Source organism: Haemaphysalis longicornis, unplaced genomic scaffold (assembly GCF_048455015.1).
Source record: "Haemaphysalis longicornis isolate Haplotype H1 unplaced genomic scaffold, Haemaphysalis longicornis Haplotype H1 scaffold_3, whole genome shotgun sequence".
Taxonomy (NCBI): Eukaryota; Metazoa; Arthropoda; class Arachnida; order Ixodida; family Ixodidae; genus Haemaphysalis; species Haemaphysalis longicornis.
In genome coordinates, this window is record NW_027526335.1 from 224,958,226 (window position 1) to 224,978,787 (window position 20,562).

At 50.4% G+C, this 20,562-nt stretch overlaps 1 protein-coding gene across 3 annotated transcripts in view; it reads left to right on the forward strand.

Annotated features, from left to right (window-relative positions):
• The first annotated feature begins 2,406 nt into the window (after positions 1 to 2,406).
• Positions 2,407 to 20,562, forward strand: part of LOC144176019 (multidrug resistance protein mrp-7-like) — a 367,249-nt gene continuing 349,093 nt past the window's right edge. For all 3 annotated transcript variants that reach the window (XM_077705122.1, XM_077705124.1, XM_077705123.1), the window contains exons 1-2: positions 2,407 to 2,545; positions 13,779 to 13,937. In XM_077705122.1, coding sequence (XP_077561248.1) covers positions 2,528 to 2,545; positions 13,779 to 13,937 — 177 coding nt within the window. In that variant the 5' untranslated portion in view covers positions 2,407 to 2,527. The remainder of the gene's footprint in view (positions 2,546 to 13,778; positions 13,938 to 20,562) is intronic.

A 20,562-nucleotide genomic window follows, 5' to 3' on the forward strand; every position in this document is an offset into this window, starting at 1 on the left:
CGCGGGCTTTAGCTCTTGCAAGGGCCTGAACTGTACCTTCCTCAAAACTCATAGTAGACGGTCTGTCCGATTGGAAAACAAAAAGGGGTACTGTGATGGCAGCTTGTCTGACACCGCCGCTTCCGTCTCCACTTATTCGAATGCCCCCGTGATGGTTACTCTGGCTAAGGGGAGACAAACACTACCATCTTCCAAAACTGGTTTAATCCATGCGCATTTCACCCTTGTAGTCGGCTGGTGTGACATAATCCGGGTGCACAAGGTCAATCGTTGCCCCGCTGTCTTCCGTTTGGTCTGCTTTCTTATGTAAGAAAATTGCGGCTATAGCTTTTTGTTTCATGGCTTGTTGGGTTGCCTTTTACGTGCTTAGTGCATACTTTGGCGTTATGTTGAACGATAGATTGGCGCATGTGATCCACGAAATATTCATTGTGATCACATTATATATCTTTCGCCCATTCCCGCATTGCAGTGATTCTCGAAGGGCATCCTCAGACGGATTCGGCGGTGCCATTCGACAGTGTGAAAACAACATAGCCGAACCCGTGCTCACCACAATGAAGACAATGAAGCAGGCTGTTACCCAGAACCTGCGCTTAACCGAGCAAGGGCGGTCATAGGACTTCTACGCACTCCGGGGCATTAAACAAGTCCCTTCATGTCACCTACAGGAACAAGACTTCGCGATTAGCATCGCTGGCACGGGCGTACATGGCGACCCCATGGGACACGCAGTTGAGCTTGCAAGGACGGCCGGTAAGTGCCTTCCGCGATTCTTATTGCACCAACCTCTGTTCGGCTCGGGCACAAGAAAAAACAATGAAGACAACCTGTGTAAGACGCAACCCCGGGCAAACTTCTCGCTTCCCTCAAGTATTCTCAACCCTAGATGAAAATATTCGCGAGCCATCTCAATGCTAAGGCACCTGCTCACATACTGCACAAAGGGACACGCCATACACCGTTCAAATTAGACCGCTGCCCTAAACAATGGCACAAAAAATTGCTATTTTAAGTGGTTGCGTACCCACATTGACAGACTCGGTTCAAAGCTTATAGCTATCACATCCAGATCCCAATTCAGACAGTTTTATTGGTAAAGGACGGTCCGCTCGCCTTCAGAATCATACGTTAACGTGCTTCTAACTAGAGCACTGGTCTGTAGGACGTCCCTAGAGTGCACCGCGCCTCATATGCCTTAGTGTGAATGTTAAGTCCATGTTTAAGCCTCGAACTGGGTATTAACGATGCATTTTGTGTGTATGAAGAGTGAACCATATGTTGAGAGTGAGCACCTGGCGACCTGTTTTACACCCTAATATTGCACCACGGTAGCCCCCCACAGAGACACTTTACATAAACAACATACTTCTCTCTCTCTTCAAAAACTCCGAGTGCATTTTTACGCTTCTGTGTGATTGGCGCAGGCGATGGTAACCGTCGCGGAAGGCGATTTAGAAATGGAGCCACACAGCTGGTCGCCCGTCCGCTGGGCTACTTGCGAGCAGCAGCCGCCAGCCCGAGGAGAGAGCTAGGCCCGTGCCCCTGTGAAACACGGCCTGTTTATTATAATCTAGCAGACTCATGGAGACGTCCTCTGAGCTCTATTTTTATTCGGAGTAATGCGAGCTGTATTCAAAGGTGACAAAGAAGTGGCAATGACCGGGAACACGAGAGCGTAGGCCTTAGACCTGGGCGTAGGCTTTCTAGACTCTCGTCGTGGCTAGGCTCCTAAGACCGTATACACTACGTTTCTTTTCCAAGCTAAACTATTATATTCCGCTTTTTATAGCAACATTCTTCTCTTCCATTTGCAATTATTATCGGAGAGCCATTTCGAGGTAACATACTTTTGAAGTAACACAAAAAACAGGTCCGTGCTTCGCTGGAATAACTGGTGAACTGCCAGCTGTACTCTAAATTTTTCGGAAAAATAGTGTTGTAAAAACACAAATATATTTTTACGGGCAGCGCTGACACCAGACGTCTTGTGGAGGCATATTTACAAAAATATATACGTCACATTGGCAGCAGTGCTCATGTACGGCTATCATCATGTATTAGTGTGTGCTCACTTCAAGATAACTGCAGCTATCTCAACCGGGCAACGATTTGCGAAGTACATCAGTTTGAAAGTTTCGATTACTTCGCTTTCACCTCCCCCCTACGCACCTAAAATATCGTTAGAACAATTTATAACAAGTTGAGTGTCGCTATAAATGAGCGATAAATTCAGTTGCTTCAGTTATGGCCCTCAGACGCAGTCATTCTTTATTATTTTGGCATCAGCAACCATAAGAAGATGGTATTCACCAAGCTGCACTGTAATTGTCTCCGCGTCTACAAGACGGCTTCAGGTGCCCACATGTAGAACGTCAAAGTGCAGATGGTTTGGATTGAAAGCGCCTGACCTTAGGCTGAACTTTAAAAACGGCAGCAGGAATGTCGACCAGCGCACAACAACAGCGACGTCACTACCGCCGCCTTCCTGCCCATTAGCACATCTGTCGGGACGATTGCTGGGCTGATGGAAACCGAGTCAGAGGTACGCTACAGCTTTCCCAATTGTTCTTACAATGCACTGACATGCAGAGTTAAAATTCTTCGGTAGAGCATTTTTCCTGGGAATCTGTGGAAAGCAAGGGTTCTACCGCTTTTCCGCGTCTTCTAACGGAGGTCTTCTTTTCTTCGGAAGCTAGTATATTTTGTTTTTTTCCACAAGCATTTTGCATTGTTTTCAGGTGGTAGCACTTCTACAGTCCCGATTGGGTGGCTGCTTTTAGGTTTTTGTTTACGACCGACTGGACGGCTGACGGTAATCAAAATTCTGCACCAGCGGCTCATCTCTCCTTCTCCCCCTCATTCACTCACTCAAGCACTCGCTAACTTATCGCTAAATCCTCGCCCGCTCGAGCACTCCATCAGTCGCTCTCTTTCCTAGTGACTTGCTAAAAAGAGCTGCAGATATCCTTGTGTTCAGGAAACAATTTTGGTATTTTAGCTACCTGTGGAGTTTTCACCTTCCCTGAATCAGAGTGCCGTAAAAAGACTAAAACGTTTTTTTTGACCCACTAATAATCATGAAGCAATTACCGAGAAGTTCACGCCGATACTGCAGTGAATCTTTGCGGGGCTTACAAGCGTTTTCAGATATAAAATTTTCCTACGAACCGTAACATACACTGCGACGGCGTCACCATCATCATCGGCCTTCAATTATGGCTATCATCAACGTAACAATGATCAAAACTGGCCACCATCATTTCCAGCCTTATAACTTCCTGTGTTGTATTTTTGAAAATTTAGCATGCATAGCTGGTGCGCTAAACACTACGCATTGCTCACCCGGTGCACTATGTTTCATCGCGCATGCATCACCCCGAAGTGGGCAGTCTATTTTATCGCAGTGCGTCTCAAATATCATCTTGCATTCCAAAAGCGCCATTAGAGTGGAAGCCCTTTCGAGCAGGCTTGGTTGAACTAAAGATTTCGAAGAATTCAAAACGCGGCTCCGAGTGCGCATTGGCGTAGAGGCTTCTGAGTAGTTCTTTGCCTTGCATTGTTGTCATTGTGTACTTCTTTTGATGGTTTTTAACGGCTAGAAGTTTCTGAATGGTGTATTGCTTCTCATCGAAAGTTGTTCTGTTTTCTGCGCTCTTTGTATATTAACTTCATACCACCACACTATTTATTACGTATAATTCCTGCCTGTGAAATACCTGTTTCCAAATGTTTTTCGCTAAAAATGTAGACCGTACCATTCACCTCTTCAATTCCCCTTGGACCGTGATGTTAAAAAAAAAATAATTAATCAAATAAATCACCACGTTTTTACTCCGGCCGTCTAACAAATTTCTTCAGGTTTGTTTTAGAAGAAACCCGAAGAAATTAAAAGTGACACAAAACTGAGCACCATTTCACACTGTTGTTCACGCCCCCTGCAAATCTCAATCGCAAAATAATTGTGTTCCTTCGTTGTACACTACCAGAGGAATATCTCTACCGGATTTGTCTCGAACGCACAAATGAGACATGTAGTCAAACGCGTATTAAGCCGTTGCCTAATTTATTTATTTGCAAGACAATAGCCGACAAGAAGAGAAATGGGCAGGAATTGAAAGGGCAGGAACTGTTTGCTTTCAGAATGCTTGCGGCATCAGTGTGACCAGGTTCCTTGAGCTGATGTTAATCCATTTGTAATCTACTTTCGTGAATAGTCTACTTTCGTGAAGTATGAAGACTGCCTATATGTACAATAAAAGGGTGTGTGCATGGACTCTTGTTTAGTTCTTGTTCGATTCCCGGTCGCGGCGGCCGCTTTTCTGATGGAGGCGAAGAGGAAGAACGCCCGTGTGTACGAAATTTCGGCGCACGTTAAAGATCCCCAGGTGGTCAAAATTAATCCGGAGCCCTGCACAACGGCGCGCCACATCGCCTGCTTTGTGTCGGCGAGTTAAAACCTACAACCAATCAATCTTGTTTAGCGCCCATACTCAGCGACCTTGTTCTACCCCGCTGTCACAGACTGTTAGAAGGTGCTTTACGGGGGTCGCTGACCAGACCATGAGGGTGTTTCGCTTTGTCGAGGATTTTTTTATTGCCTTTAAAGCGTCGGGTGAAGACACTTTAAACATGTACACGATCTTCTGAGACCCTTGTGTACCCATTTTAGGGGGTTTGAACTAAGAAAACAAGCGCCAAAAAATGGGCAGCTCTATTTCCTTGACATAAAGCTGCATATAGAATAAGCGCACATATGCTGGAGCTACGCTCCGAGATCAAAGAAGGAACTACTTCCTCTCACGTCTACAAACTGCAAGTTATTGCAACGCAGTGTCGCCACGGCAGCTTGGAAAAATGCCTTTCGCAGGTCTTGTCCACACCGCATGAGTGACAGCTTTCAGGCGCAGTTCAGCCCTTTGCGCTCAGCTGGGTACCCCGACCCTGTTCTCCAAAGGTGGGTGTTAACTGCGCACAACTGCGCACAATCGGAACTTGAGAGGGACAAAGAAAAGACAGCTGTGATGCAATTCCCCAAATTGGGCTAGTTGGTGCATGATTTAAAACTTTAAAGCGGAAAAAAAATTGTGTTTTTTCCATACATCGGTAGTAGCGAGTAGGCGCTTGCGTGTGTCCCTCCTCTCTGTCCACGTTTTTTGTGCGCTTTGAAGTTTTCAGGACTGCCGGGGTGCCTGATATTCATGGTGTCAGTCACAGGTTCAGGAAGGCTGTGGGACGAGCTGGTGTGCACTTGGTTTTCTCGGCTCCCAACGAACTCAACCGCATGTGTGCGCGTGTTATCAAGGATGCGCCGGCCCGTGGAAAACGTGGTAAAAACCATGTGCAACCCTTCACCAAGTGCAGAGCCGTCGTGGTTCTATACATTCATGTGAATTCTTGCCCGCAGTATGTAGGCCAAACTGGGCTGTGCCTGAACATTATGGACTTACTGAGCGATTTATGGAGCCCGTGTCCAGTGTCAGAGCCAAGTCCACTGGCTGGCTCGCCTTGCACCTGTCCTCCTGCAAATGCACCCCGTAGTTTGAGCAGTGTCAAGTGATAAAGCACTATTGGCATCAGCGCACGCGTAAGCTGCTGGAACTTTACACAATTTATAAGAGGCACTGATTGCGTAAGCACCCCTTCTGTTGCCATGTCTCCAAAGGAGATAACGTATATTGCAGACTAACCTTTATCGTTTAGGAGCAGAATGGTCGAACTGGCATGACAACGAAGGAAAATGCTTATACGTTTTATGTTTTTTGGAATGTTTTATGTATCTGTATTCTTTACCCTTTATGTTTGTGTAGCCCTTTCGTTTATGTTGCTGAGAGGCAAATAAACACTTCGTTGAAGCAACCGGGCCAAGTAATCGTTTAACCTTTTTAATCGGTGCACGCTATAAAGGCATTGTCCGAATACCTAAGGATTACCGTGCAATCACTACATCTTATGTGGAGGATACCGTAAAAGCTCGTTAATTCGAACTCGATGGGTAGCATAAAATTGTTCGGATTAAGCAGAGTTTGGATTAACGGGCGGTGCTAGAATGAATGCACACCGAGACACACTGCGGGGCAGAGCACCAACAAGCTACCTCTGGTATCGTTGTAGTGAATTAGGCACTACTACAGGTTTTTGGCAGATGATATTGTCACGAAGCCACAGACGACGCAGTTGTCTTGAGGAAAACACGTTTATTGGAGCGAACTTGTGCTCCCCTAACAACTCAAAGAATACAGAGGCGGCGAAGCAGCAGTCAACAAAGTGACGTACGCATGCGAGCTAAGGCGAGTCCAATACCCCGGCATCTGCTCTGCAGGCTTTTTAAATGCAGACCATTTCAGTAACTCACGATGTCACCCGCGTCGACGTCCGTCGTAGTCCGCACCGCCGTTGTCCGCACCCCTCCCCCTACACTATATAAAAAAATACTATCCGGCGCCTGGTTTCGATCCCTCGACCCTGCGGGCGGAACGCAACGTACATGGTGCTCTACCCACTGCGCCACAAAGCCGACACAGAATGGGAGGCTACGAACGCGCCTTATATCCTTGACTCATTCAAACTACGTCAAGAAGCTGCTGATACAACTCATTCCCTACCACTAACTTCCCAAACACTAAACGTTAACGGAATACACCCACCCCCTATGCGACGCATTTACTCGAGTCCCCCTCGCGGGAAGATGGGCCCAATTTTTTATCTTTCGGCGCGCGTGGTTCTCTAACCGTCGATTCATATCTAGAACATTGTAGATCCAAGAAGATTATTCCGGGCTGTTCACGTTAGATCGGAACGCTCTCCTTATCAGAACAGATAACACATACCACACAGAAAGAAAGAATGGAACACGCGCTTCCATTGGCAGAGAGATAATACAGACCGGCGCAGCCGGGTGGTAAAAGCAAAACACAAATGAACACCATGCATAGTTTGCAGCTTTACCCACCCCCCCACCCACTCTAAGAGTGCATCGACCCGATGCTAACATAAGCGACAGCCCGAACAAATAAAAATAAAAGTTCGTCATCGTCCGTAGAAAGGTTTTAAGCGAACCACGAGGACGACTTTGGGCCGCGTGTGTCGTCGTGATGTGCCGGAGTCAAAATCGGGGATCACTTCGTAGGTAAGTTGGCCAACACGTAGTAGAATCTTGTAGGGTACGAAATACCGTCGCAGAAGTTTCTCACTCAGTCCGCGTCGTCGGATGGGAGTCCAAACCAATACACACGATCCCCTGGGTCGGCGGGTTGGCGGCTTGGCGTCAAAAGTTGTAGCGGCCGGCACCCACCAGCTGCTGGTTCGTTATACGAACTCGAGTGAGCTGGCGGGCCTCCTCCGCACGCTGAAGGCGTCCTTGGACATCGGCGTTAAGGTCGTCGTCTTCTACGTGCGGCAGCATGGCGTCAAGCATTGTAGTCGGCGGTCTTCCGTAGACGAGCTCGAACAGGGTCATCTGCGTGGTTTCTTGGATAGCCGTGTTGTACGCAAACATGACATACGGGAGCACTTCGTCCCAGGTGTTATGTTCAACGTCGGCGTGCATGGACAGCATATCCGCAATCGTCTTGTTCAAACGTTCCATTAGACCCTTCGTTTGGGGGTGGTACGCCATCGTTCTTCGGTGATCGGTGTTGCTGTAGCGGAAGATTCCTTGCATGAGCTCCGCAGTAAAGGCCGTTCCGCTGTCCGTGATGAGGACTTCAGGGGCTCCATGTCGCAGCACAACTTGTCTTATGCAAAACTTGACGACTTGTTCTGCAGCCCCCCTCGGAAGAGCGGCGGTCTCCGCGTAGCGCGTCATGTAGTCTGTTGCTACGACAATCTACTTGTTCTCGGATCGTGACGTAGGGAACGCGCCCAGAAGGTCAATTTCCATCTGTTGGAAGGGCCTTGATGAGACGGCGATCGGCTGCAGAAGTCCGGCGGGTCTCGTCGGTGGCGTGTTTCGTCGCTTGCAGTCACAGCAGCTACGGACGTAGTGGGTGACGTCAGAGGTAAGGCGGGGCCAGTAGTACCTCGCCTTTATTTTTCCAATAGTGCGGGCTGTGCCGAGATGTCCGGAAGACGAGTCGTCGTTGCACGCTTCCAAAATTTCGCCACGAAAGTCCACGGGGATTACAAGAAGGTAATACGTTCTCGTTCCGAGGCTAAAATTTTTCTTCACGAGGACAGAGTTTCTCAGGCTGAATGCTGATAAGTTGCGCTTGAAGGTCCCAGGAGCAGCGACGTTGCATCCCTCGAGGTAGTCGATCATGACGCGTAACTCGGGGCCGGCACACTGCTGGCGGCTAGCTCGCTCTCCGTCACGATTACGAAGAACGCGCTGTGTTCATCAGAGTCTTGTGGTGGCGGGTCGACGGGGGCGCGGGACACGCAGTCGGCATCGGAGTGTTTCCTCCAGGATTTATAGACTACTGTAACGTCGAATTCTCTCAGGCGCAAGCTCCACCTACCAAGACGGCCAGAGGGGTGCTTCAAATTGGCGAGCCAACACAGCGCATGGTGGTCTGTCGCAACCTTAAAGGGTCTTTCATACACGTACGGGCGGAATTTCGAAATAGCCCATATAATCGCGTGGCATTCTTTCTCAGAGCCTGAGTATTTTGTTTGTTCCTTGGACAGACCACGGCTGGCATAGGCGGTTACTTTTTCGCACCCGCTTTGCTTTTGGACGAGGACGGCACCGAAGCCTTTATCACTGGCATCCCTGTCGATTTCTGTTTCGGCGTTTTCGTCGAAATGAGCGAGCACGGGCCGGCTTTCAGGCATTTTTGCAGTTCGCAGAACGCTTCCTCTTGGGCACTTTCCCAGCTGAAAGGCGTGCTATCTTTCGTCAAGCGTGTGAGTGGCTCGTCAATGAGTGCGAAGTGTGCGACGAAGCGCCGGTAGTACGCGCACAGTCCGAGAAATCTGCGCACGCCCTTCTTATCTTTGGGTATTGGGCAGTTCGCTATGGCTGACGTTTTTGGCAGGTCAGGCAGGACTGCGGCGTCGACGACGTGGCTCAAGAACTTCAGTTCCTCGTCCGCGAAGCGGGACTTTTCAGGCATCAGCGTTAACCCCGACGTTCGAATGGCCTCGAGTGCAGACTCCAATTTTGCAAGGTCTTCGTTGAAAGTCTTGGCGAATACCACAACGTCTTCGAGGTATACGTGGAGTTCCGTTCTGAATTCACGGAGTGATCGAGGAAAGAGTTATCGACTTAGTCTGTTGGATTCGCGTCTGCAACAATAGCTCAGCTCGTTCTTTACGCACCACAGTTGTGAACGTTTTCAAAAATTCTGTTTTGAAGATGCCCCATGACGTTAGCGAGCTCTCGTGATTTTCAAAGCAGACTCGAGCCGAGTCTCCGAGGTAGAAAAACACTTGCCTCAAGGTTTCTCCGTTATCCCATCGGCTGAACTTTTGGACGCGCTCCAGCTTCTCCAGCCACTCTTCGGGGTCTTCCCCAGGAGATCCTCGGAATGATGGGGGCTCCCGAGGTTGCTGCAGAACGACGGGAGGATTGGCTTGGTTTACCATGGTGTTGCTAGCGACGTCTTCCTTCTTCACATTCTCCGGTAGTGGACCGAGCTCGGGTGGTAAACCTTGGAGGCGGAGGCTGGCTCTTTTTGGACTGGCTTGGCGGCTTGACGATGGCTACCAGATGTCACGAAGCCACAGACGACGCAGTTGTCTTCGAGGTAAACACGTTTATTGGAGCGAACTTGTGCTCCCCTGACAACTCAAAGAATACAGAGTCGGCGAAGCAGCAGTCAAGAAAGTTACGCAATCTACGGCGAGTCGAATACACCGGCGTCTCCTTTGCAGGCTTTTTATCTTTCGGCGCGCGTGGTTCTCGAACCGTCGATTCGCATCTAGAACATTGTAGATCCAAGAAGATTATTCTGGGCTGTTCAAGTTAGATCGGAATGCTCTCCCTGTCAGAACAGATAACACATGCGGCACAGAAAGAAAGAATCGAACACGCGCTTCCTTTGGCAAAGAGATAACACAGACCGGCGCAGCCGGGCGGTGCAAGCAAAACACAAATGAACACAATGCATGGTTCGCGGCAATATCGTACATAATGTTCATGGAGCTCCAACAGCGAATGCCAGAAACATGCACCGACATGTAGTCCTGTGGGCAGCGACTGACGCTGTTTATGCTGGAAAGGAGGTTTATTTACATGGCAGGGGCGATTCAATCAAAATTAAAAGTAATTGGTCGGTTACTTTTATTTTGGGCCTATTTCTGAGCCAACGTCTTTTGCGAGGAGCGATGGAAACCATGGGATACAGTTCCACCTAAGCGTTCTGGATACCGACGCGTTCGAATTATCGGAAGTTTTCCCCTATTGAAATATACCTTGGTTGTGCCGGGACAATGAGCGTCAGTTCGAACTAACTGTAAATTCAAATTAACTGAGTTCGAATTAACGAATTTTACTTTACTGTCTAAGTGAATGACGGCTAGCTTTTTAAATTCTCGCATGTGCGTCCGGCACGCATGTAAATGTCCAGAACGCCGCGCGCATTGGAACAACAGGACGCGGACTGTGGTAGCGCCTGTTGAAGTTGCCTTCTGACTGCAAACGGTGGAACCACGACACAGAGCGGGGAAGTTGATTGCTGTCGTCGTCGAGGCTCAAAACTTCCAGAAGTTCTGGGTCTCTAACTACGTTCTTTACTGGAATTCTGTTAGCGTATATGTAATCTGTAGACCCAAAGGGAGGGATGGTGCGAACAGAATTTCAATATTGGGCTATACTTTTTCATGCGACGTGTAGAAACCCGAACATCTCGAGAACCTTTGTTTTTGCGCATATTTCTCAGTCATTTGGAAAAATTCAAGATTCTAGAAGAAAAAAGTATTTTTCCGCAATACCACTTCCACTGTTCGCAGCAGGAAACGTTGCAAGAGAACGCATCAGGGACTAGGCCACAAATAGGCACGCTATGGCTTCTGAAATTTCCTTGTATTCTCTACGGGAAGCCGTCACTGCTGCAGGATCCCTCTTAAGGGCCCGCTCCGGTGGTTTCGCGTCTTCCCTTGCCGTTGACCTAGTTAATAAAATGAAGAGGGACCGAAGACAGAGCGAGAAGGAAATCGGACAAGGAAAGTTTGATTGAAAAAAAATAGAGCGCGACTTAGACAACGACAGTAAAGAAGGACGACGGTACAAGCGCTGTCCTTCTTTACTCTCGTTGTCCAAGTCGCGCTCTATCTTTTTCAATCATAGTAGACCAACTTGCCCAACAGATGCGTTTAATGAGGAAAGTTGGACGCAAGTGTGAGGGGGGGGAGGGGACAATTCCGAAGCCGCGCGAGACATGCTCTGCGGTGGCTGCGATATGCTACGAGATATATAACGCCAGAGGGTGACGTCGTGGGTTCGCGAATGGCGTGGTCACTCCCTAAGACTAAAGAAGTCTTTCTCGAGAACAGGCTCAGCGCCACCGCCGACAGAATCAGGAGGTTCGCGCCGCCGATACCGCAGCTATGCACCGTCGCCGAGAAGTCTGTGAAGTTCACGATGCGCTCAAATTTGGCATTACGGAACATAGGCATCGTCGGCCAAACTTTTTGGTGTGATGTTAGTAACCGGCGGGACAGCTCAGCTTGCAGATACTTTCCATGTGCAAGTTTTTTGAGATGTGGCACTTTTATTGCTAGGCGGTGTCAAATGTGGATGATCGAAAAAGCCGTTTTTACATTCGGGCAGGCGTCCCGGAACGGGACTTCGTTGCCTTCGTCATGCGTGTGGTAACGGGGTGGTCGAGCGGCCAGCAAAAGTTGCTGCCTTAGTGTTGACGACGGGAGCCGAAAGCAAAATTTAACTGGTTTACTGCACGGCGAGAGAGGCACAACGACGATACAGGAACAGCTTCCTTATGGGGGAGGGTGCTCGTCTCGAACAGCGGGGTCCGATGCTCTCAAAATAATGCTGTTTAGCACTCGGAGGAACCACTCGGAAAATCCCCCTCACGGGCAAACAGCTTTCCGAGCGCTTTTCAACACGCCACAAAAAGAGTGCAGACAACTCGTTCCAGAACTCTTTCCATAGTTCATGAGGGGCCTGCCCTAGCGGCGCTCGTTGAGTCTGAGAGAGGGGGAAAGGATGTTTCGACTGCGGCGCCCACTACCCAAGTGCATGTCTCAATACAAAAAACGTTTGTTTCGTATTTTGCCGCCGCCGAAATTGAGTCAGCGACAACGAGGCGTCCACGGGCCGGCCATTCTCCGGCATGATGTAGCCTGCCCAAGGAAGGCCAGCTTTGTTACACAACGCCGGATCTTTACACAAAACTTTCATTACGCGCACAGACGTAGCCGCGCGCTGAATCGTAACACCGTCGATATAACAGGTGCAAGCACTTCATTTTAAAAGAGTTTCAGAATTAGAAGGCCCCTCGCTGAAGTGCATCAAACTTCGTTTGGCCGTACACAGGCATACTGCACGTTTAGTGTACATGGAGGCAAAGCTCTTCCCCTAATAGCCAGGGCGTCATTCATTCCTTTTGACTTGGACTATTAATAAGCAGCCTCGCCTATAGTCTGCGGTAAAGCCGCGGCTCCTTCTGATGGTTCTGCTTTGAGCGCGGCGCACACGGAGGGAATTTTGTTGCCAAGGCTCTGGCCAGCTTTAGCAGGTGCCAGGACTCGCCGTGGGCCCTTCGCCCATTTAAGGCTGAAATATTGCAGGATGCGCTACCACGGAGGAAAGAATACCGCCCGCTATGTGTCCCGCGGTGGCCGTGGGATGCAATTTTTTTTAAATGCTGAGCATTTCAGTAACTCACAATGTCACCCGCGTTGACGTCCGTAGTCCGCACCACACCCCCTCCCTACTATATAAAAAAAATACTATCCGGCGCCCGGTTTCGATCCCTCGACCCTACGGGCGGAACGCAATGTACATGGTGCTCTACCCACTGCGCCACAAAGCCGACACAGAATGGGACGCTACGAACGCGCCTGATATCGTTGACTCATTCAAATTACTGTCGACGAGCGCTCTCTCGTCATCAGTTGCCACAAGTGCAACAACATTAACGTAACGCAAACTACTTAACGTCGTGCGCCCCCGGAAATGCTCTGCATTTGATCGTGCCCCTCGCGAGGGGGATGTCGCGGGACCCGTGGTCGCGGGACCCGTGGCACCATCTGGCGGAGGTGTGGCACAACTCGTAGCACTTTCTTTGAAAAAGCGCCTCGAAAGCGCGGCAAATATGAAATAGGGATGACGCGCTTTCGAGGCAATCCGCCGACGCGGCTGCTTTGTGTACAGACTCGGCGGCGAGCGTTCCGGGATTCTGGTGCCGACCAAACCCCATTGTTTTCTAAACGTTTTCCCAGACATGGGGTTAGTGAGATTGGCCGCAAGTTGCCAATGTCAGGTACTTTACCTGGCTTCGGTAAGGTTTTTCTGCAACTTCCCTCTATTTTGGCCCCGGCTAACGCGAGAATAAAATCAGCCGTCAGGGCAGATTTTACGTGCGTGCTTAGGTCATACGTGCTTAGGTCATACGCGCTTACGTGCTTAGGTCATATGCGCTACTCATATGGCGTGTATGGTTCCTCGGATCTATTGGTTACCTTCACCACTGCTACTAACAGTCAAAGTTTTGCGGGTTGGAATTACATTAAACGAATGTTTCCCTCGATTCCTAAGAAGGAGTCGTGAGATCCGCCTTTTGACGCAAACCAGTTGCACCCTTCAGGAGAATGCACTTTTTTCAGCAATCGAACGAGCCACGCCCAACGGCACGCCCACCTCTCGCTTGCAGGTCGCGTCCACGGACGTGCCATCTGCGGCCGCCACTCAGGTCCTCAAGTGCGTGAGCCTCGGCGCTGCGGTCCTCCTGTGGCGCCACCAGGTGCACCGTAACAACTACCGGTCCCCATCCGGTGGCCCGCGCTGCACCCTGCTCCACCTCGCACAGGCGGTGAGTGCACTCAGGAGCATACGGAAACCGGGTGGAATACAGAAGCCGCTCGTGTTATTTCCATACTTATACCAACAGACCAAACGAGGACGATGAGACAAACAAGCGAAAATATATATGCACATTTCGCTTTATGATAGAAGAGGGTGCGTGTGAAGCAAGCACGCAAGAAGCTAGTGAATCTTATAATAACTATCGGAAAATCATGTGAGGTCGTTTAGCTACCTGGTTCAAGCTACCTGGTTTCTTATCAACAGCTGACGGCAGCAAACGCACGGGCAAGTGCTGCCCATGTTGGATGTTAGTGTGGATCGCTACTCGTGCAGCAGTAGCGTTAGAATAAAATAATGTTGTTACCGTTTTACCGCTCTCGTTTCCTTTGACCGCGCGTACGCGACTCCTTCCAAGGGATGAAACGGGATTAGATCGGTTATGAGGTTTAACGCGCGGACGCTACACAGGGGATGAGGCGAGCTGTAGTTGAGGGCTCCGGATAAACTTTGACCACCTGGAGATCTTTAACGTGCGCCTAAAGCTCGAACACAGAGGCGTTTTTGCTTTTCGCCTCCATCGGGGACGTGGGCGTCGCGGCCGGGAATCGCACCCGCGTCCTTGGGCTCAGCAGCGCAACGCCTTAAAGGGGCCACGCAGACAAAATACAAGTTTGTTGTACCCAAAAGATTTCGTCTTTTATGGCGCCCTCAGCGCTTGTCCGGCAGAAAACGATGCCGTATTCACTGAGAAATTAATCAATTTAAGTTACAATTTTGATTATCTAGCCAAATCGCGTGATTTCGCGCCGTCTGCCATGAAGTCATAGGGGCGGTTATTCAAATGAACTTCCAGTGCGTCATTAGGCTCTGCAAGGATGCAGAGCCTCATGACATAAGTCCTCCCAGATGGCGTTTCCATACGCAGCTGCGGGGCGCGCTGTCCGCCGTTGCTTTCTAATTGACCGTGTTTGCACCTGGCTTATTTTTTTACAGTAGAAAGTAATCGTTTTGGGAAACATGGCGTATGCTCGACAAACAGGGTCACATAAGACGACGAACGACGCTTACGCCAATCGGCCAGTGTCGTGCAAGACAACTCCAAAGCGGCGAACTTCTGTGCAGCTAAAGCAAGCATAGTGCGCCCAGTACCAGCCGCAGTGAGCATCGGTACTTGTATGTTTACATGTGTTTTCGTAACTTTCATTCTTTACCCCACTATTCTTACTGCTGTAGAATGACTACGCATTACATTAATTCGCAAATAGCTCGTTCGACAAGCTTATAAGACCTGCCAAATTTGCGTTCGCTTTTCTCGGCCTCAGCCAATCGCACAGCTTGGCATAAGGCATCATAGGTACTGTTGCAGGAAATGAGCTAGTGGGTTGCATTGCCATTTGATTTTTTTAAATGCAGAGCATTTCTTAGCCTCGCCTCTTCCTGCGTCGGACGGCGTCCACAGCTCCGCGTCCGCAGCAGGTGCGCCTCTCCTCCTTCCCTTCCCTCCTCTCTCTCAACAGCAGCTGGCGCGCGCATGCGTCGTAGTCAGCCCGTTCGCTCCGTCGCGGTCTCGGCGTAACAGGTGCGTGATAGCAGCGCGGTGGGGCGTGGAAGGGCGCGCGCTGCTTGCGCATGCGCGCTCTCCCCCCCGTACTGCTCTCCCTCAACTGCGCGCGCTGCAAATATAAAGCGGCTAGCGGTCGCTCATGCTTCAGTCACTGCGTTGCTCCTTCCTTCCTTGGTTGACGCTCGCTCCAACCTAACGCGACTTTACTCTCCTCTCTCTACCCCAAACCAACACCAACGCTACTACGACTCAACTACCCACCCTAACGCGACTTTACGCGGCGTTAACGACCCCCAATGCTCTGCATTTACTCGTGTTCCCATCGAGGGAAGGCGCGGGAATTTTTTTAAGTGCAATGCACTTCTTAAGCGACCGTGAACCTGCGTCCACCGGCGATGTCCGCGCACGTGGAGATGGGCGCGCGCAGCCTGGCCGCTGACATGGCACATACCCACGTGGGGGATTGGCCAGGAATCTCCTCGTCTTCCTTGGCAACGGGGGGAGATGGGCGCGCGCTGCCTGGCCGCTGACATAGCACATACCCACGTGGGGGATTGGCCAAGAATCCGGCGTGAGAAGGGCTAATGCACCTGCTTAAAGGAGTACTGACACGAAATTTCAAAGCTGAGATCCGCTCTAGCAATCAAGTACAACGAGAACACAAATAGGTGTCTGTGAATAAATGCATCTTTCTTACTTTGTAGTTGTGTGTGTGTGTGTGTGTGATCTCTCTTTCGCGAACATTACCGAACCGCGCAAATTCAACGCGTGCATTCGCACTTTCACATTCTTCCCCTCGGGGAAATGCGGGGAATTTTTAGTTATATAGCCTATTTGAGCGAAGTGTTCGTTAAAAGTGGTGTCAGTAGGGTTCTGAGGAGAGAGAGACTAAACATATTTATTGGTTCCTAGTAAAGATTTTTTCGGGTGGCCTCCTCATTCTGCCGCGTCTTCTGCCCTCTCCACCAACTTGTGCTGAACGTCGGGGGAAGAGCTGGCCAAGGCGCTCTCCCAAAGCTCGTAAGTGTGGAAGGGATTGGGCGGGTCAAGTGGGCTTTGCGTGCAGCCGCCGACCATATGAAAAAGTGTCCCGTATTCCCCAGAGAAGCGGCACAAACGGGAATACAGGGTGGGGGCTATGTAGTGGCTTCTGCTAGGGTGGGGGTAAGTATTTGTTTGCCGGGCGCAAAGTATTCAGGTTCCTCTCACTGCCGCGCGTGTCGCGCGTCGTTTTCTGACCGAGGTAGAAGCTGCCGCGGGCGCGAAATCGTCGGCGCGGACGTGAAAATATCGCGCGCGCAACGCCGACGCGCAGGAAGCGCGTACAAAAACGCTCCGTGCGATTCCAGCTTTAGCCAATGAGCCACCGCAGCGTGTTAGTACAGCGGTTTATTAAGCGGGTAACCACGATGCAGTCACAACGCCTCACTTGCCCCTGGAGCAATCAACCGTCCGCTCTAAGAGTCGGCGTCGACTGGCAGTTCGCGTCCGCATGGCAATGTGCCGTTGCGACCCGGGCCTCTTGTGAAAAGGAGCGCAGGGTGGCCACTACGTGGCCAGTGACTGGATTTGATCAAGCGGCTCTGGTGACCTCTGACCCCTAGAGGTCTCGTGACCTCTAATGGCAGCAGCGTGGAAGCGGCTCAACCCGACAGAAGTCGCAATAGCCCAAAACTGGTCACAGCTGAAAAAAAAAAAAAAAAAATTCGTTCCAATCCACCCTGTGGTTGTGGTTGGAAAGCAAAGCTGTAAACGGCACCCACAACGATTCCCCTTGCGACGTCACTTAGATTCGCTCTTGTGGCTCTAGAAATAGTGAAAACAGACACAAGTGAAATCCACTTAACCAAACCCTTTATTACTTCAAAGAAATATTCTTTGCTAAGGTTATATCAATAAATCGTGCTTGAGCGGCGGTTGGTTGAGTTGTATTGGCGTAACACATGAGTGGAAACTTTTTTTATAATATTAAAGGAAGCTGAAACCCGCTGTTACAAGATGTAACTTCTCCGTCTCTGCCGCCGCCGACGCAGCGGCGAGATCGGCGGCAGATACGCAGGAGGAGACGGAGGAGGAAGAGAAAGCGGAGGGGAAATACTTTTATTTAGATTTCTAAACGGCCAAGACGGCTGCGCAGAGGACTGGTACTATATGCAGTCCGCGCCGCCTGTGCTCTGTCCACCAGCCGAAGCTGAGTAGCTAGAGAGGGACTGGACAGCAGCCTCTCCCATTGCTCTTGTTGGGCAGTTCACACGGGAAAGAGGAGGGTGGTGCTCAGGGGTAAAGTCGCACAGCCCGATGATGTGGCGGAGTGTTCCTACTTCTGAGCAAAATTTACATTAAGTGTCGTAGCGATTCGGGTGCGTTAAGTGAAGATGCTTCGCGTGTGCGAAAGAGCCGCATGGTATTAGCCGTAGGTTAGTTTGTTCTCTGGAAAGGTCAGGGTAAGGCAAAGGTAGGGTCTGTCTCTGAAGGCGATAATGCTGGGTTATGTCCCTGAACGTGACCAGCGTTTGACTGTTTTCGTGCAGCTCCATAGCCTGGGGGGTTAAAGCGCTGGCTTGTTGGTGGGCGTATTCGTTGCCCTCCATGGATGCGTGAGTGGGCGTCCAGATGAGCTGACTGGAACCGGTTGGGGAGTGATTTTTAGCACATGCATTGCAGCTCAGGGACACCCACCCCGACTGGTAATTCCGGTAGAATTGTTGGGAATCTCTGACTACCTTCCGAACACCTCGTTTAGTGAGAGCCAATGCGATGGCTGCCTCTTCTGCTGCCGTCATGTCATGGGTCTCGTGTGAGGCACACGGAAGGAGGTTGGTTCTGGAGGTAGCCACGATGATGGCGTATTGCTACCCTTGATGTTGGGAGGTGCCTGTGTAGACAACTGCATGATCCCCGTCGAGGGTGGTGTTGACCGCTTGATCCCGTGCTTGTCGGCCACCCTCGTCGCGCGACGCGTTCCAATTTCCAAGCAAAGGGAGCCTCTTTAGTTCTTGTCGCTAAAAGTACGGGAATACATTACGCCATGTGACATTCTGCGCTGCCTAGCCAATCGGGTGAAGGATGCGGCGACCCCTGCAGGTCTGCTCGATCGGAGCTTCTGGTTAGGAAGATGGCCCTCTATCACCTCGTCCCCCGACTTGTGGAGCCCAATCCTAAGCAGCCTCTCCATGGACACACTCAACGGGAAACCAATGGCCTGCTGAACCGCCTATCTAATAATTATATCAAGCATCTTTATGTCCTCCTTGCCGAGAAGAAGAAAGCGGGTGACATTTAAACTGGGAAACAGCGCTTTAAACGAGGACAGCGAAGAAGAAGACACAGACACAGCGCTAGTGTCTGTGTCTTCTTCTTCGCTGTCCTCGTTTAAAGCGCTCTTTCCCAGTTTAAATAAGAAGCAACTAGCCCAAACCCAAACTAAAGGGGGTGTCATAAGTGATTCTCAAGAGGGCAACAGCTTGAATTAATCGAAAGGTATCGGCTTCCTTGAGGCCTCGCTTCTTGGTGACAATTCGGCTGATAATGTGTATGAGTTCCTTGAGGCTGTGTTTGAGGCGCTTCAAGGATACGTAACTCCTGGTGTTGGCCTGGAGATGTAGTGCCAGGATCTTCATACTGCGGCTTGAAATGATGGCCTGACCATCAAGCAGTATTTCAATGTCTTCTGTAATGTGGCATTTGGCGTGAGGGCGGACGACAAGGATCTCTGATTTTTGTGATTAACACTGGAGGCCACAGGCTGTAGCACATTGGTGTACTAGAAGTCAGATGCCATGCGTTGGTGTGAGCTTCCTTTAATTTTTGTAACTCCTTGCGCATACACAAGGCGCGCACACGGCCACCACACGGGGCCGTGGGCGGAGCGCACAGCGGCGCCAGAGGTCGCGTCACGCTACCACGTGGCATACAGTGAGAATGCAAGGTGGTAAACCCGCAGATGTGTTTGGTGAGTTCACCACCTGGCTTCCCCGTCTCCACGTGGGCTCGTAGCTCAATCAGTGATACAACGGGCTCTCGCTTCGTTGCTCTGTTCCAGGTTCGATTCCTGGTGGTGCCAGTAACTTCTTTTATTTGTTCGCGGGAGTTTTTTGTTGACACTAACGGTCGCGAAAGAACCCTTAAGGGGTAGAGGTAAAAACTTTGCTTTAAAACGGAAGTCCTGCACAAGCAGGGAACAGCGCAATCAAGGCACGCAGAAATAAGAAAGGCGAGTGCCCCGCTCTCGCGCAGGCCCGAAAAAAAGGCACCGCTACGCAACAAGACCAGTGAGGGATAGCATGCGGTACATGCCTCGCTGAGCCGTTTTTATTCCGTCAGACCACGCATGCAGCCTTCCCGTAGGAGGAGTTCACGCAGAGACAAAAATCCACCCATTCCCTCATTGCCCTGCGCATCACGTGACTGGCCGTCTTGCCTCGTGCATAAACACCCCCCGAAAGCGGCAGCAGCAGGGTGGCCACCTTCATGTGATAACGGCGCGCTTGGTGAGCGGTGTTTCCGAAATGTAATGCGTTTCACAATTTTAGCTGACCATTTGTGACATTTCGTTTCGCTCCGATAGCAAGCGGGAGCCCCATTGCGCATGCGTGGCGCGCTAGGGCGCTAGTGGCGATACCGGTGTGGGGCCCCGCTCCGCTAACCGGGTCCTCCTAGCGGACCGTCGGGGCAGCTCACGTAACCGAACGGAATTCAAACATGGCTGCCCCCGCGACGCGAGCGCGCTACGGCGAACTCCCTTTCATCAGTACGAACCCGAGAAAGGAAATTGCGAAAGCGCTGCCGAATAGGCAGATGTGCCACACACCTCAACGACGTCTAGAACGGAAGCGAAAAACGTCGACCGAAGCGCGGGTTGCTTCTATGCAGCGCCGAGAGAGACAGCCTTGTCTTGGCTATTCCAAAGCTTATCGCATCTTTTAAAATATTTCGTACCATTATACCACGTCACCGACTGCATAATACAAAAAAGGGTAAATGAGGCAAAAAACTCGGTATTTTGCTTTGTTTGAGCCACCAAATGCAAATTTTATGTTTCCTTTTGGATGAAGTTTTCGTTCACACA